At 32.2% G+C, this 17949-nt stretch overlaps 1 protein-coding gene across 5 annotated transcripts in view; it reads left to right on the top strand.

Moving 5' to 3' along the window:
* The window catches only part of LOC143222243 (uncharacterized), a 44482-nt gene that overhangs the window by 8236 nt on the left and 18297 nt on the right, over nt 1–17949 (top strand). Inside the window, exons 1-2 of one of the 5 annotated variants that reach the window (XM_076448478.1) lie at nt 9903–10397; nt 11921–12544. In XM_076448478.1, coding sequence (XP_076304593.1) covers nt 11927–12541 — 615 coding nt within the window. In that variant the 5' untranslated portion in view covers nt 9903–10397; nt 11921–11926 and the 3' untranslated portion in view covers nt 12542–12544. Of the gene's footprint in view, nt 1–9902; nt 10707–11920; nt 16177–17949 lie in introns of those variants that run through there. The other 4 variants (XM_076448475.1, XM_076448474.1, XM_076448477.1 and 1 more) reach the window with 4 other exon arrangements.

The raw sequence follows: 17949 nt of genomic DNA, 5'->3' as shown, positions 1-17949 counted from the left end.
GGCCATTTGTTTGTATATAGTTTTGGTTGTTGAACATGAAGTTTGTCTTTATCGTGGTGAATTCTATGAGGGTTGCTAACTGGTTACTGGGAATTTCTATAGTTGGGTTAGGGTCTCGGATATAGAGTTCTAAGGCTATCTTGCAGGCTTCAGTGGTTGGAACTTCTGTAAAGAGGGATATAACATCGAAACTGGCCATTAAGGCTTTATGATTAAGTTGATTTAGATTAGACTTGAAATTAAAAGAGTCTTTGATGAATGAGCTGGCTGATGTTACATATTTGGAGAATGCCCATGCTATGTATTTACCAAGATTGTAATTAAACGATTCATATGTGGACATTATTGGTCGTAATGGACAATCTGGTTTATGAGGTTTGGGGATGCCGTATATTTGCGGTGTGCGTGAGTCGGTTTTACGTAGGTAGGAATAAAGTGTTTGTGAAATTGTGTTGGCTTATTTCATTTGTAGTAGTAATTTGTTCAGTTGTGTCTCGTGTGTCTTTGTTGGATTTGTGTTTATTTGTTTAAATTTGTTCGTGTCTGATAGGATGTTATTCATTTTTTGGATGTATTCATTCGTGTTCATTATGACTATAGCGTTACCTTTATCTGCTTTTAGAATTTTATGTTTTTGTCTTCTTTTAGGTTTTAATGGAATTAATGTCTCTTTTGTAAGGTTGTTTTTAGTTTTCTGTTTTGTGAAATTATGTTGATGGTTTTGTGAGAAAATTCTTTGAAAAAATCGTTTAAGATGTTGTTTTTAGGTGTTTCTGGAAAATATAAATTCTTAATTTTTCCTGGGAAGTTTGGCTATTGGATGTCAATAAAATTATCTAAGTTGTTCAACAACCAAAACTATATACAAACAAATGGCCTAAGCATGGGCAACCCAGTATCACCAGTTCTAGTCAATATTTTTATGACACAAGTTGAAACACAAGCAATTAACACAGCATTACATCCACCACTATACTGGTACAGATATGTAGATGACACGGTTGCGGGATTCAAATCTACAGAACACATACTTAATTTTTTCAATCACATTAACTCTATACATCCCAACATTAACTTCACATGTGAACAGGAAGAAAGCAATCAAATATCATTTCTTAACCTCAAAATTACAAGAACTGACACACAATTCAAAACAGAAATCCACCGAAAAATCACCCATACTGGACTATACATTCCTTGGGACTCAGCACATGAAACAAAACAAAAACTCAACATACTAAGAAACCAAATAAACACAGCCATAAAAGTATGCTCACCAGATAAAATTAACGATGAACTAGACAAAATAAAACAATACTTCATCAACATCAATAAGTTTCCTCCACAAACCGTAGAAAACATTATACGCACACACCTAGACAGAAAGCAAAATCAACCAACTAAAGTAAATACAGCTCACGAATAAAAAAACCACGAAACCATATACTGCTGTATACCATATATTCCTGACATCAGCAAACAAATAACCAACATTTGGCAAAAATTAGTAACAAAATATGACATTCCAGTTAATACCAAATTTATTCAAAAACCCGGCACAAAACTGAGATCTATACTATGTAAAAACTACACTGACAAACACCACACCAACATTATTTATAAAATACAATGTGATAACTGCCACGACTTCTATATTGGAGAAACAAGTAGAAAAATGGAAACCAGATTCAAAGAACATAAAAAGTCACCTTCACACGTTTTCGAACACTGCAAGTCAAATAAACACAACATAACCATAGAAAACACTCAAATACTAAATAAAGAAACAAACATAAACAAACGCAAAATCAATGAAGCCTTACTTATACAACAACTTAAACCCAAGATAAACCAATATAAAGGAACGCCTTTATACCTATATTAATATAATAAATAAATAAAATTATATATTCAAACATCTAATACCGCCCTCTACATTTCGACACACAGTTACACAACCCCTTTCAAACATGTGGTCAGCTTCCGGTCAGTTACCTCTTTCTTTGTGAACCTGACGATGACCGAAGAAGGTCGAAACGTTGTTCGCTCTTCTATGTAAAATATTTTCTCAACCCAAACGAGCCGTTTTGCATATAAATTTCTCAACAAGTGGGTTTCTCGGCATCACTGATCTACGTGTCCTTGTTTCATTTGCTTCTACCTACTTGTGTGAGGCAGGATTTTTCACTCTTGTCAATATAAAAACAAAGAATAGGAACAGATTGGATGTTGCAGATGACATGAGACTGGCTCTAACAAACGCTCGGCCACGAATTTCAAAGCTTGCTGCTGAAATGCAACATCAGGCATTTCACTAGCTGGGTTGGATAGCTGTTCAAACCTATGTTAATATTATTTTAAGAAATATATGTTCCTTTTGTGAATTCAGGTTGGACCAATGTGATTTAATTTGCTAATAAATAATTACAGAATTTTTAAATATTTTTTCTAGATGTTTCTTTCCCTTTCCTTCACAGAAAATAAAAGAAAAATTAAGCTGCTGATAGTAAGCCCTAAGTAGGGGGTCACATGGGTTTCAAACTTTTAGGTAATGGGTCGCGAGTGCCAAAAGGTTGGGAACCCCTGGTTTAGAGAGAGTCAACTCGTAAGAATTCTCTCTCCAACTGGGGTGTTCAGGAACGTTGTGGTTCCTCTTCGTCCCCTTTCGTGGAAGGTTATTGATTTTAACTTTATATATATATATATATATATATATAGTTTTTGAACTCTTTTTTTGGGTGAAGGTGGTCATACTTAATATTATCCATGACCGAGGCAAAGGCAGCACCGGAGAAAACAGTCAGGTCCCGTCCCGAAAGGCAGATGTCAAAGTAAATATCAACACAAACGACCCGATTCAGGGCTTGGAAATGAGTTGCCTGGGCTGGGATCTAAAGATCCAATGCCTAAGTTTTTGCTGTGGGGGGAACTGGAGCGCCCCGAGAAAAACCCACTTTCACAGGACAGGCGCCGAAAGTTTTACCTGTCCTGTGCGCGAGACCTAAAAAAGAAAATACATAGTATTAACATGAGTTTTGTCCTTTAAGTGCTTTGTTGTGTGATTCTTGAAATATGTTATAAGGTGAAATATATTTGGTTGGTGCACTAGTTAATTTGTAGAGTGATGCCGTTAGTTTGTTTCTTTTTTCTGCTTTTAAATAGTATTTGTGTGATATTTCCGTTAGTCTATTTCTTAGTGTTGGTAAGTTGCTGATTTGACGTATATAATTTACTGGGGTGAATGATGGTAGACTGAATGCAGATCTTAGTATTTTATTTTGTTGAACCTGGATTTTCTGGAGTGTGTTATTTGACATATTATATGTCATCCATACTCTATTAGTGGACGGATGTAAGCCTTGTATATTTGGATAATGGTGTTTGGTGAGCATTTCGAGTGTTTACTGGTTAGAGTCATTAAGTGTGAAGTCCGTTTTCTAATTGATGAGTGTATATTGTTAACATGTTTCGGAAAAAAGTTAGCATGTAAAGGTCCAAGGCCAAACAAGGACCAAGCTAGCTAGTTTAAGCGAGACCTGTGACAATATCAACAATTAATTTGGTCGTCGTGAACCAGGATCGTCCATAAACTATTCAGTTTTAGACCAGATATAAGTTTATATCCCTAATTTAGCAGTGTAAGACTAGAGGGAAGGCAGCTAGTCATCACCACCCACCGCCAACTCTTGGGCTACTCTTTTACCAACGAATAGTGGGATTGACCGTTACATTATACACCCCCACGGCTGGGAGGGCGAGCATGTTTAGCGCGACGCGGGCGCGAACCCGCGACCCTCTGATTACGAGTCACACGCCTTACGCGCTAGGCCATGCCGGGCCGCAGATATAAGACTCAGTATTGTTTGTAAGTTTATAAAACTATTGTATATAAGACATAATTTGTAATAGCTATTAGTAATAAGATTGTATTTTTTGTTGGTATGTTAAAATACATGGACTCAGCAGATAGCCTGATGTGACTTTGCTATAAAAAAAGACACACGCATATTAAAATATATTTGCGTTGAAAAAGCAAATTGTGTCTATCAATCTTGCTACCAAATATTATACAGTTAACGCTTTTTAACATTTAATTAACTTCTAAATTCAAATGTCCCGGATATTTGAAACTGTAATACGTAAAGTAGTAACATAATAAATCGGAAACTCGTCCGAAATGAATTATAATACGTAACAGTTGGATGGACTAGACTATGCAATATTTTCACAAATAACTTAAAAGACTTTGTCCAGTGAAACATTAGTGTCAGAGAAGGGATTAGTTTGGTGAAAATCTAATAGAAATTTTACTAAACTTTAATTTGAAAATGAGACAACCCAATCACAAAGCGAGATTCAAACACAATTAGAAATGATAAAGCAGCCAACGAATGCTATGGAGACTATAAGCCAAGGGACCTCAGGCCATATGAAAGGCAGTAAAAAAATCTTTTTTTTACCTTACACTTATACAATCACTGATTGGTCAAACGTCTACAAAGATTAAGTATCAACTAATCAGCATCGATAGAACTGGAGTTTTTCGCTTAGGGACTAAACCAACATCACATACTTTAAAACTCCCATTGGAATTTGTGTTACGTCTGACAAGTTTGTCATACTTCATTCCTTTATGATATATACACATTTTGAATCTATCTTTACATTTTAAAATCAAATTAGAGCACAAAGAAAACAATACAGCTGGTTCATGTTGTTGAACAAAGTATTTAATTTTAAAAATATGATTATAGCAATTAATATCAGATATATACATGTATCTCTGCAATGGTTGCTATGGTCTGTTTGTTTCGCTATGAGATACCATGTTCATTATAGCAACTGTGAAAAATTGCGTGTACAAATTATGTACACTGGGATAAACGATACAAATTATACATAATGGCAATGCATAATGTCAGTTAAGTGACAATTTACAACTACCTTTTATTTTATATTAAAAAGCCATAGTCTGACAAAAACTGCAGAAACAGATAAATGCTACTTAACTTATCATTATTTAGTTCAAACACTCACTCTGTATTTAAAACTAACAACCATGCACAAATATGAGTATTTTCTATTATTCTTAGACTTATGACAATGATACTTATCATTAATATGGTTAAGCTTTTAATAAATGTGAATTATATATTGAGATATATATTGTATCAAAATAATGCTTAATCCGTGTTGACGAGAAAACCCACATATAGACAAAAATATATATTAAAAAAATGGCTGGTATGAATAGAGAAAGCTCTATGTGAAGGAGCGAACAACGTTTCGACCTTTCTCGACCACCGTCAGGTTTACAAAAAAGAGCTAACTGACCGCATGTTTGAAGGCGGTTGCGTAATTGAGCGTAAGAATGTAGAGGGCGTGCTTAGATTTTAGATTATATTTATTAATATAGGAATAAAGGTGTTTCTTTGTACTGGTTTATTTTGGACATGAGTTGTTGTATAAGTAAGGCTTCTTTAATTTTGCGTTTGTTTATGTTTCTTTCTTTGTTTAGTATTTGGGTGTTTTCTATGGTTATGTTGTGTTTATTTAATTTGTAGTGTTCGAAAACGTATGAAGGTGAAATTTTGTGATCTTTGAAGCTGGTTACCATTTTTTTACTCGTTTCTCCAATATAGAAGTTGTGGCAGTTATCACATTGTGTTTTATAAATAATGTTGGTGTGGTGTTTGTCAGTGTAGTTTTTACATAGCATAGACCTTAGTTTTGTGCCTGGTTTTTGAATAAATTTGGTATTAACTGGAATGTCATATTTTGTTACTAGTTTTTGCCAAATGTTGGTTGTTTTTCTGCTGATGTTGGGAACATATGGTATGCAGCAGTATATGATTTCGTGATTTTTTATTTCATGAGATATGTTTACTTTTGTTAGTTGATTTTGCTGAAAGTCAAAGTATGTGTATAAATTAACTGGAATATATTCATTAAAATGGTGGAAACCATTAAAAATCTCTAACATGCTTGTTATGCAAAATAAAAGCTGTATTGAGAAAATGTTTTTTAAAAAGTACAAAATACAGCTAATAGTGGGAGTGAAATCAGTATTTTCATAGTTTTTTTGATATTATATCATCTTAGACCATCTTTTATTAAAACAGAAAAGAAGGATCATAATTTGATCTTCCACTTCTAATGGCAGAGAATTCAGTAAATAACGTTGAAGTATCTCCTACATCTGGGTGTGTACGTATAATGTTTTCTACGGTTTGTGGAGGAAACTTATTGATGTTGATGAAGTATTGTTTAAATTGTTTAATTCGTCATTTATTTTATCTGGTGAGCATAGTTTCATGGCTGTGTTTATTTGGTTTCTCAGTATGTTGGGTTTTTGTTTTGTTTCATGTGCTGAGTCTCAAGGATGGTATACTCCAGTATGGGTGATTTTTCGGTGGATTTATGTTTTAAATTGTGTATCGGTTCTTGTAATTTTGAGGCTAAGAAATGATATTTAATTGCTTTCTTCCTGTTCACATGTGAAGTTAATGTTGGAATGTATAGAGTTAATGTGATTGAAAAAAAAGTAAGTGTGTGTTCTGTAGATATGAATCCCGTAATCGTGTCGTCCACCTTTCTGTACCAGTATAGTGGTGAATGTAATGCTGTGTTAATTGCTTGTGTTTCAACTTGTGTCATAAAAATATTGGCTAGAACTGGTGATACTGTATTGTCCATGCTTAGGCCATTTGTTTGTATGTAGTTGTGGTTGGCGACCCTCAGATTACGAGTCTAGCGTCTTAACCACCTGGCCATACTGGGCCATACTCATGGTAGCAATGAACCAAATAATTTTTATTCAATTAAATAATGCACCAAAGACTATGAAAAAAGTAGGCAATTTCCCTAACTCTCAAATTTTTTTGTCTTTCTAACTGTGTGACAAGAACCATTAAAATTCATCGAAGTTAATCATTAACTTTCTTATGGGAACGAAGGTTGTATTCCAGCTGAACATAAAACTATAAATTGCGTTATTTGATAGATGAAAACTTCGACTTTCTATTGGTTATACATAATATATAGTTAAACTTATAACAAACCTTAAAAAAAGAGGATGTGACAAATGAATATGGTAGAAAGAATTGGAGGGGTGACATTGTTGGTTGACCAGCACCTGCCGACCCTGTCTTTGCAGCTTAATACACCCTTGGAGGACGTTGCCTTCCATATTCCTTGGGTTCTACCGTCGTTATTTGTTCTCTTTACTTATCTACTGGAAAGGCTTATGACCAATCAGACCTTGATGCTCTCATTAAATAGTTGTCACCTCTATTTTTAATCCTGGAAGACTTCGATGGACACAATCCCCTCTGGGTTAAGTACTGATATTGATGGGAAGGGTTATATCATTGAGTATATGCTTTTAAATCATAACTGTTCTTTCTTCAACACTGGTTTTTATCATTTATATGTACCTAGTTCCTTTTTTACTACCATTCATCTATCTGTCTCCTCCCCTTCACTTTTCTTTAATTTTTCTTGAAGGATTGGCAGTGACCAAATATTGCAACTACAGTTGTTCAACCCAGTTTGTTAATGAAAGTCGGAAAATTTTCTGCAGAGAAGAAGAAAGAAGAGGAATTGACGAAAACAACAAATGGACTTAATGTTTTGAGTAAAAGGAAGGGTGGAAGTTATCGTTATTATAGGAAACTTCTCTAATGCCTCATGATATGTAGGTAATCGACATTGAAAAAGAGTATGTAATAAGAATTTTTTCATGTGAAGACATGAGTATGAAGCTAAGCTAGGTTCAAATAGCTTCACAGAAAATCTCCATATACTACATGACAACTACTACACCAGAGTTTATACTACCGATAACAACAAGGATGGTGGTCATTGTAACACCAAGAACAGAAATACTCAAACTAGTAGCTCTCAGCAAGAAATCTACATCTGATAACTGGGTTATAGCAAAACACACTACTCCAGCATAACCTGAGGGTTTGACAGTTAGAAAATGTTTCATGAGCTTGAATAATAAAGACGTCATACATGACTTTACCTCATAAAGACTTAAATCACCTGGTGATAAAACGAAGAGTTGATATCGTGCCAATGTTGACAAGACTGTATTTCATAAAAGTAACAGTTCTCATTCCAAGGAAGCACAAACCTCAAAGTTAAGATGATATTGGGAAGAAACATACGTTGCACTAAAAAGAACCAATTATGTGATCTACAGAATCCAGATAGACAGATGATCCAAGCCAAGAGTCATTCAGTGAGGCTGTCTTTGGAATTATATTGGTGATAGAACAGCCAATCGGATAACTACTAAGAAGAAGGTGTCAGCAGAGAGTCAAACCATCAATGAATAGAGCCACCAGTAGATTCACTCGATCATTTAGTTGAGGAAATTTCCCTCAGTGATGGAACAGAAAGTGACAACAAGGGACAGTATGCCCTTCTGTTTGTATAACACAAGCTATGGAAAGGAAAAACCCTGAAACAAAACTCTGTGAATGGAAAGTTTAGTGTAGTGTGTTATTTATGTATTAGGAATGCTCAAGATACTCCATAATCTAAGGGCAGGGATACATGTGGTTAAGATCTAGCAAATTCAACCAAGATCTAGAAGGATATTTTAGTTATAAATATGAGTCAATTTACGTTTATTCAGTGCCAGTCAAAGTAAAGAATTTTTGAGAAGTTATTAGATGTATATTGAAAATTATTCAGTGATGTCGAGAAAACCCACTTGTAGAGAAATATATATGCAAAAACGGCTCGCTTGGGTTGAGAAAATATTTTACATAGAAGAGCGGACAACGTTTCGACCTTCTTCGGTCATCGTCGAAACGTTGTTCGCTCTTCCATGTAAAATATTACATCGCTACATCACTTCTGATTTTCAGTTAATTGATGAGTTACATTTTTTTAGGTAACATAAACAGTTGATTTGAGTGCACGTTCGCAGTTTTTCTTCAAACATTGTATTTGAGGCCAGGGTTACATTTAGTCGTGTAGTTAACTATTGAAACAGTGGTTATACACTTAAGCCTACTGTTTGTGTCAAAGTGAAAGTAGCCTGTTTAAACTTTATTAATTTTTTTAAAAATTTCGCGCATAGCTACACGAAGGCTATCTGCGCTAGCTTGTTTGTTTGGTTTGGTTTTTTGAATTTCACACAAAACTACTCGAGGGCTATCTATGCTAGCCGTCCCTAATTTAGCAGTGTAAGACTAGAGGGAAGGAAGCTAGTCATCACCACCCACTGCCAACTCTTGGGCTACTCTTTTACCAACGAATAATGGAATTGACTGTTACATTATAACGCCCTCACGGCTGAAAGAGCGAGCATGTTTGGTGTGACGGAAATTCGAACCCGCGATCCTCGGATTACGAGTCAAACACCTTAACCCATCTGGCCATGCCGAGCTAAAAAAAAATATTATTAAATGGACTGGAAATTGCAATATTTTCACTAAGTAATCCACCCAAAAAACAACAACAAAAAACTAAGCCAATAATAGAACTCGAAAAAAAAAATCTTCCTACATAACCATATAACGTGAAGTCATTAGTTATGAGAGGTAAAGGTTCATTCCTGCATCTTCTACGACCATTAGTTCTAAATCTGAAGAGACCTGAATCAACAGCTTAAGATTTTATTATTCAGAACATGAGCTTAATATTCTTTAACATTTTCATCATTTCTCAACAATTAACAACTTTTTTAACAGAATGGAAATAAAATTACAAAAAACCTTTTAATGTCTGTGTGTATTTTCTTATAGCAAAACCACATCGGACTATCTGCTGTGTTTATCAAAGGAAATTGAACCTCAATCATAAGATCAAAATCAATTAGTTTCAAGATATCGAAACTTCGTTCTTATTATAAAGATTTTAAAAGCAAAATTTTATAGCATACATTATATAAATCTTGCACACTTTTTCATTGTGATTAAGTTTGTTTGTTTTGAATTTCGTGCAAAGCTATTCAAGTGATACCTGCGCTAGCCGTCCCTAATTTAGCAGTGTAAGACTAGTAATCACCACCCATCGCCAACTCTTTTACCAACGAATAATGGGATTGACCGTCACATTATAATGCACCCACGACTGAAAGGGCGAGCAATTAAGACATTTTATGGATCTTCTCGAGCTTCACAAAATTTTTACTATTTTTTGTTTATTTTTATGCATTTAAGCATTTATTCCACTAATTGTATTCTTGAAGATGTTATTATCCTAATGTAGTTCTAAAATCCAAATGTGTATATTTTAAATTTTATTTCATTTCGTTAAATATGTTAGGGGATCTCATTACTTAGCACATTTTAACAGTAGTTATTATTATTCTCGAAGCCAACAAAAAACGAGTTAGGGAATGGAAGTTTAAATTTTAAAAGGGTTTGGGCCTAAACGTAAGTGATGTAAATACATTTCAAGTAGTACTAATATACTGAATTACAAGAAAACGATTATGGCTTTTGGTAATGGTGTGGTGCTCTTGTGGATCTCGTTAATGAATTAGGATGACCAGTGCTAGTAGTGGTAGTGGAAATAGTACTATAGTATAGTAATAGTTTCAGTATCATGTACTATAATGTAAAATTGTAATTGTGCTTTGTAGGGATGACTGGAATTATTCATCAGAATTGAATTTCTTATTTTTCTTTTTCGTTGTATGATAACTCAAAACCCAAACAATAGTATCAACCAGTTTCAGAAAGGTGACAATTTTGAAACAAAGCGTCCACATTTATAATTGTTGTTAAAAAAAACAAAAAATCAAACATAATCTTAGTGTAAATGATGTTATCATTCCACTTTGAAGTTAGCTTTCTTCCAGGAATTTGGTATTCCTAAAGTATAGGGTAAAGCAGGAATTACCAGTAAATATTAAATATTACTCTTAGAACCTCATTTTATTTAGAACTTTGTTATAAGTACAACCTTCCTATGTCTGTTGAAATGCTGGATTGATAAAACCAAGCAAACAAGTAAAGACAAACTTTTAAAAGAGGAAGTAAATGAAAGTATGGCTAATAACAATCCTTCACAAATAATGCATAGAGAGATTTGGATCCATACTGTCTTGTTTGCATTATTTTTGAAGGACTGATATTAGCCATTCTTGCATTTAGTGATTTACTTCCTTTTATGAAAAGTTTTTTCTTTACTTGTTACTATTAGTATTATGACTGTTGCAAATTTAGTTCCTACCTAGGGCATATAATTACAATTAGTAAAGCACCAACTAAAATTTTTTTGTTCTCAAGTTCAAGATGTGTAATAATAGAAGTATTTCACTTGTTCATTTCATCACATCTAAAAGTGACACTTGAAAAGCTTTAAAAATATGAAATTGAACTTAAGTCTCACTCCCTTTTCAAAAACAATGCTCTTTTAAAACAGGAAATAAACTTTTTAAATATTCCATTACCAGAAATACTTGATTGTACATTTCTTAAAATAAAACTCATTTGTATGTTCTGACTTATTCTATAAGATTATGGATCAATTTCAATAAAAGAAGGATTCTTAAAATAGCTAACTTTTCCCAGCATTTTAGAATTGTCATTATATTTATTTAAAAAAACGTTTAAAAAGCTATTCAACTGGTTAACGAAAATAATGAATCACCAGAAATATTCCCAGTATCATGTTTCAACTGGTAAACAAAAATAATGAATTACTAGGAATATTCCCAGTATTATTATGTTTTGTACATGTGTAAAGTTAGACTGATAAGATTTCTCTTTCAGGTGTTGATTATTTAGCTTGTAGAAGTAGATTTTTAATTTTTTTCTTTAGAATTCTCTGTGTTTGTATTTCGTGTAATTATTTATATAAAGCTTTATTCAGCTGCTGAAATAATAATTTTTTTATTGATATATTTTTAGACACACTAAATAAATCTAATTAAATGTCTTGTGTTCTTCAGGATACAATGCACTCTAACCAACAGAGGCCTTATATCTCTCGAGGATTTGGGTTTTATAGGACTGGCATTAAACTTGGTCGCTTTAGAATTTCAGGATCTTCTTTGTATGTTATTGTTTTCTTGGGAATGCTCATCTTTTTGATAGGAATTGTGATGACTGCTATTGCTTATTCTTCTCCTTACCACAGAGGAATAAGTCACTACTTGGGACCAATACTTTTAGTAGGTGGTGGGCTACTTTTAGGGTTTGGTGTTTTACTGTGTACTTTAACAACTCGTGCTGCTCAAGACATATCAGTTGGTAGTGAACATGCAAGTGCTTCCCATCCCATGATGCGGTCACCTGAACACATTCAAGTTGGTGGTGTAACCATCTTACCACAGTCTTGTTATCCAGCAAGAGATACTTATTCCAATATGGAAAGCCCCTACCAACCAACAACAGAACCTTTCCCTCCATCTGTAGTTTATCAAGTGGAAGGACATGACTGGCAGACCAAAGGACTTCCTTCTAAAGATGAAAGTACATATCCACTTACAGCTCAAAATTCCACTTTATTTACAGATAATAACACTCAGTATACTAGAGATCCTCTGCCACCATACACTAAAAAATCCTGAAAGGTAACTTGTAAATGTACATAATTTTATATCTTTGAAGTGGAGAACTAATGTTTGGGTAAGATTGTGAAGCTGTGTCTAATAAAACCTTAATGTTATAGGTACTTATGTTGAATGTTATTTGCGAAAAGAATGCATACACCATCACTGGTATTTTAGTGTTTGTTTTAGCTTAAAAGTAGTGTTCTGAAGATGGACTGTGATTGTGATTTTTTTTTTTTTATTGATTACTCTGTACTAGTTATGAGTACTTTGTTTTTTCAGATGGTTTACATCGAATGATGTTTGGAAATGTGGGATGTTTTTGTGTATGTGATGTCAGAAAAATTGATTTTCATTTATTTGGGCATTGGCATTTATTTACTGCTGAATGTTACATTTATTCAAATATATTTGAAAGCATTATGGTGATTTTAAAGTATATGTCTTATTCTGCATTTGGTTTTTACGTTTTAGTTCCAGTTGTTATTATACCTTTAAGTGTTTTTTTGTTTGCTTTAAACTAATGGTTAAAATGAAGTGATAAAAGTAATTACCTGTTAAAGGAAGCAAAAAGAAATGCTTTCAAATGATCTTGTGACGTACTTGAGAGATCAGTAGACTTATCCAGTACCAGAAACTGGTTCAGATCATAATATAAAATAGTATACACGTAGGTACTTCCGTAAACAGCAGGGATGTTGTAAGTAGCATCAGCAAATGAAGATGGCTGCCATTTAAGGGTTAATGTAGGTGTGTGTAAGTTTTAAAATCTGGATAAATAATATTAAGTTACAAATTAATAGTATGAATATAAAATAAAAGAATGTGTTTCTGATCACTTATTCTGAAAAAAAATTCCTTTATGTGATAACTTTAGGAATGTAACTAAATTTTAAAGAAAATAATGCTAATATTCTTATTCTGAATGATGCCTGAAGTTTCTTTTATCTTAATGATATTAATGATATTCATGTAAGTTTGCAGTTGATAAAGAAATTGATATTCTAAAGGGATTTGTACTGCTAAAGTGAAGTAGAGTTTTCTGACACCTTATTACTAGTATGAATTAGTAGTTGTCTTTGTAAAGCATTTATTTTTTTATTATGTTCTTACATTGCTCAATATTTGAACTTGCACGTTTATTTTCCATTCATATTCATCTTCTTTGTGTTAAATTCTCTTCAGATTACGAAACACTGAGGTTCTTGCTCGTAATATACATCACTCTGTGAAGTATTTTGGATTTACATGTTAGTAATGCTTTTTACAATTATGTATTGCTAATTTGTGCATCAAAATAACCATTTTTCTAGTAATCACAATTAGAACTTTTAATCTTCCTCTGATTTTGAGTTTCAGTATCTAAATCTAGTGTGTACAGTATGTTAAAGTTGTGCTATTTAATGCTTCACTCTGCTTATAGTTTTCACAATTGGATAGTTCCTAACTCCTTTGAACATAAACCAAGTAAAACATTAAGTAATTTATAAAATAAAATTGCTGTTTTACCAGAGAATCTACTTATAAATAAATTCTCCAGAATAGATTCATTTAATGTTAGTTTTTCTCTTAATTTACAAATTAAAGGTTTTATATGCACAAAAACATTTTTAGTGAAATATGTATCAGTGAATATTTTGTAGAAATACCTTAAGTTTCCAAACACAATATTTTATTAATTTAAAAAAAAATCAGTGGAAAAATTTTGTCTGTTTATGATTTTTCTGATATAACTTTTATTTAAGAATGGAAATCTTATCTGTGATGTTTTAACTTACAAAGTTATATTTTGTTATATTAGTTTCATATCTAACGTTACAAAAAAAAATTTATGCCAGGAAAATGCTCAATGTGGAAAAAATATAATCAGTAACATTCTTGATGGATTTTTTTTTGTGATAAATCTTCTGTGTTCAATTTACCATGTTCATTATTAATTTATATATAACAATGAAGATGTGTAATAGAACTATTTACAGAGGGATTACCTATTTTTCGTATTTGACCATTGTCCTCTGATATTGTTAGAAGATGGATGAAGTTTTTCTGAAACATTCTAATACGTATATGCTACGCTTTGTAAAAGTAGACTACATTTTGAGGTATTCTTGGTTTGAATTCTGCTGTGAGCTAAAATGAAGAAGGTTTTATACAAAGTTTTGACACATTGAGATATTTGTGTTAAACTTGGGTGGAAAAATAATGCAAGTGTAGTAATTTTTTGTTTTTCTTAGTCAGGAACAGAATTTTTTTAGTTTGTGATACTATTTGTATTTCATTTTATGCAAGTTACAGTTTATAATACATTGTAGTGTTTGTTAATAGGTAGTACAAATTGTGGTATTTAAATATTGGAATGTGTTAACATTTATTGAATTTCTTTAATTGTGACATCAGAGAGTGTAACTTACAATTCTTTGTGAAAATACTATACTATTCTCTGCTCTTGAGATTAATTATTACATATAAATTTTCAGAAAATATATTTTAATTGTGGAAATGATTATGACACTGAGTTTTTGTAAGGTTAACTTGGAATTTCTGTGATTAGCTCTTAACAAGTAATTTCACATCACTCTGTTATGTAAGCTATAAGTTTATAAATTGTTAGCAAGCCTATTAAAAATAATCACCTTTTTAAAAAGTTTTAGTTTATTTTTTTGTTTAAAAATTAAGATGTTTGAAATGCAAAAATGTGCATTGTATAATTTTTGGGATCTACTTCTAGGGTTGGTCAGGTGTTGGTACTTTCCCCCCAATAAATGTGTTGCCTGTGATTTAGGGGGAAAAATTCGTTTTAAAATTGATAAAATGTTATGAGTCTTTTTTATCTCCTTTAAGAATCTGCAAGAATTGTGATGGTGATTATACTGTTGTTAGTATAAGAAGGCAGCTGTAAGTTATCCAGAATTGGACACAATTTTTTTTGGTACAAGTTTAGATGTAAATATTGTGCCTTTATTCGAAACATAATGCTCGTTGATACTGGCCCAAAAGGCTTTACATATTTTTATTAAGTTCATATTATTTTTAATTGAAAACTTCTTTTTTGTAACAGGCTTAATGTGAAGGTAGTTTAACAGTAGATGCATTCAATGTTTAAATAATATACTTTTTGTATATTAATGAACTAATTGTTTGCATATGAATTGGCTTTTTATTTTTTTGCTTAATGCAGTGTTACATGAACCATATTTTATGTTACAGAAATAGGGAACTTGGTAGTTTGAGCTGGTAAGTTCTAAGACTAAAATAAGTTATGCAGAATATAGTATTAGTATTTAAATTATTGACTATATATATATATATTACCTGTATTAATCATTCCACAAATCTTAGCACTAGCATCAGTGTTATGGACATGTCAGCATTATGATTAATATTTTATTTCGAGTTACAATTTTTTTTATATTAAAAACATTTTTAAATTCAGTATAACTATAATTTTTAAAAATGTCACTTTTATATACAAGAAATAATTAAATCTAGAATGACAGTTGTATAAAATAATGAAAAAGTATATCTGTAATATTGAACGTTAAATATTGATGAACTTTCCAAATGCTATGTTTAAGTAACAAGTGTATGTATTGTATGTATGTATGTATTGCAGACCTGCCAGTAAATGTTTGTAATATGTTCTGTACACAACATACTCATGAGTGTTCTTGAAAGTATATTACAGGCTAAAACATAGTGACATACATGTACTTTCAATGTTTCTGACTCACAATTGTTGTTCTATAGAGGTAACAGATATACAGGATCCAGGACAATGTCTCACCAGAGCAAAAAAATTACAGAAATACATTAGATGTTTCCTTGGGGGTTGACCATGACTCTCCTGCACAATTAGGGTTGATATCACTGTCTCATCCTTTCTCAAACTCTCTACAGCCTACCAATATTATGAATGCTTGTAGCCTACCAATGCTCTGAAACCATATTTCCAAGCTTTTCAGTTGTTTGTTTGGTCCACCCAGTGTGACTGCATGAACATTCCATAGGAGGCAATTGATGTATTATGGCAGGTACTTTGTTGCAAAAAATTGGCATTGCTTTGATAAAGCATAAGGTGCACACTTTGTGAAAACTTGTAATTATAAGATTTGAATGTAGTAATCAAGTGAAGTTGACCACGAAAAGTTTGCTAATTTTAATATATATTCAAAAAGTTTTTTGAGCAGTGTTTCAACTGTGGGCAATTATCCTAAATTTTTCTTTGCATGAACTGAATTATTTTTTGTGTGTGTTCAGGCGAAATTATTTTTCTAAGTATAAGTATGTCTTTTGTATTTTCCATTCTTTTTTTGAAAAATTTTAGTCTCTTGTATTCAACTGAAAAATGTGTCTGACAATTATTTTATTGAAATAGAACCATTTCTTTCTAATGAGATGCCAGTTTTATGCAACAAAAAAGTGCTGATTTTTTTTTCTTTCAACAATGTGTAATTCCTCATCTTGAAAAATACAAGCTACAATTACCAAATTACCTGCCTGAGTTCCCACTTGGAAACATATAAACTGGGCCCAGTATGGTCCAGTGGTTAAGGTACTTGACTCATAATCCAAGGGTCATGGGTTTGAATCCCTGTCACACCAAATGTGCTCATCCTTTCAGCTGTGGGGGCATTATAATGTGACATCTAGCTGCCTTCCCTCTAGTCTTACACTGTTAAATTAGGGATGGCTAGCACAGATAGCCATCATGTAGCTTTGTGCAAAATTCAAACCAAACCAAAAATTGAAAACAAACTTTAAAAATGTATTTAAAAAATAATAACAAATAAAAAAAATGCACTGTATGAAAAATATTTGGGTGAAACATTGTCCTTTTATTCCAAAACCTTATAGTTTGTGTCCCAGATACTCTTACATATGTATACATATATATGTATGTATAAAGGAAGAGTTTTGTTTCAAGCATAATAATATATAAAAAAAAGTTTAAAAGGACCACCAGGTTTGAAATACTGTATTTTTTAGTATGTTTACTTGGTTGGAAGTCTTTCTCAGCTTACACTACTCTTCAGAAAACTTTTTCTAAAACAATAAATAATACGTTTTAATAAAACCAAGATGCTTACAGAATAATTATATCCTAGTAGAAATATTCTAACAAAAATATAAATTAATTTTATCTTATTTAAAATACATAAACTGATGTGTTTTTCAGAACTGCTTATACAAACTATCTGGATAATTTGGGAAATTTATAAACAACTTGCATAAAATTTAAGTTACTTTAAAATTTATTATGAAATACTTTTGGTATGATACTTTTTCTGTTTATCACAAGACATGGAAAAGAGAAGAAAGTTTTTGTAATATACCATGGGTACTTAATGTGCAACTGTAAAAATGTTCAGAGTATCTTAATGGACTCTCACTTGTGTTTTTAACTTCAAATACATTTTGATTCATTC

This window comes from Tachypleus tridentatus, chromosome 8, assembly GCF_004210375.1.
Source record: "Tachypleus tridentatus isolate NWPU-2018 chromosome 8, ASM421037v1, whole genome shotgun sequence".
In the NCBI taxonomy this organism is placed as follows: domain Eukaryota; kingdom Metazoa; phylum Arthropoda; class Merostomata; order Xiphosura; family Limulidae; genus Tachypleus; species Tachypleus tridentatus.
This window is presented reverse-complemented; position numbering and strand designations above follow the sequence as displayed.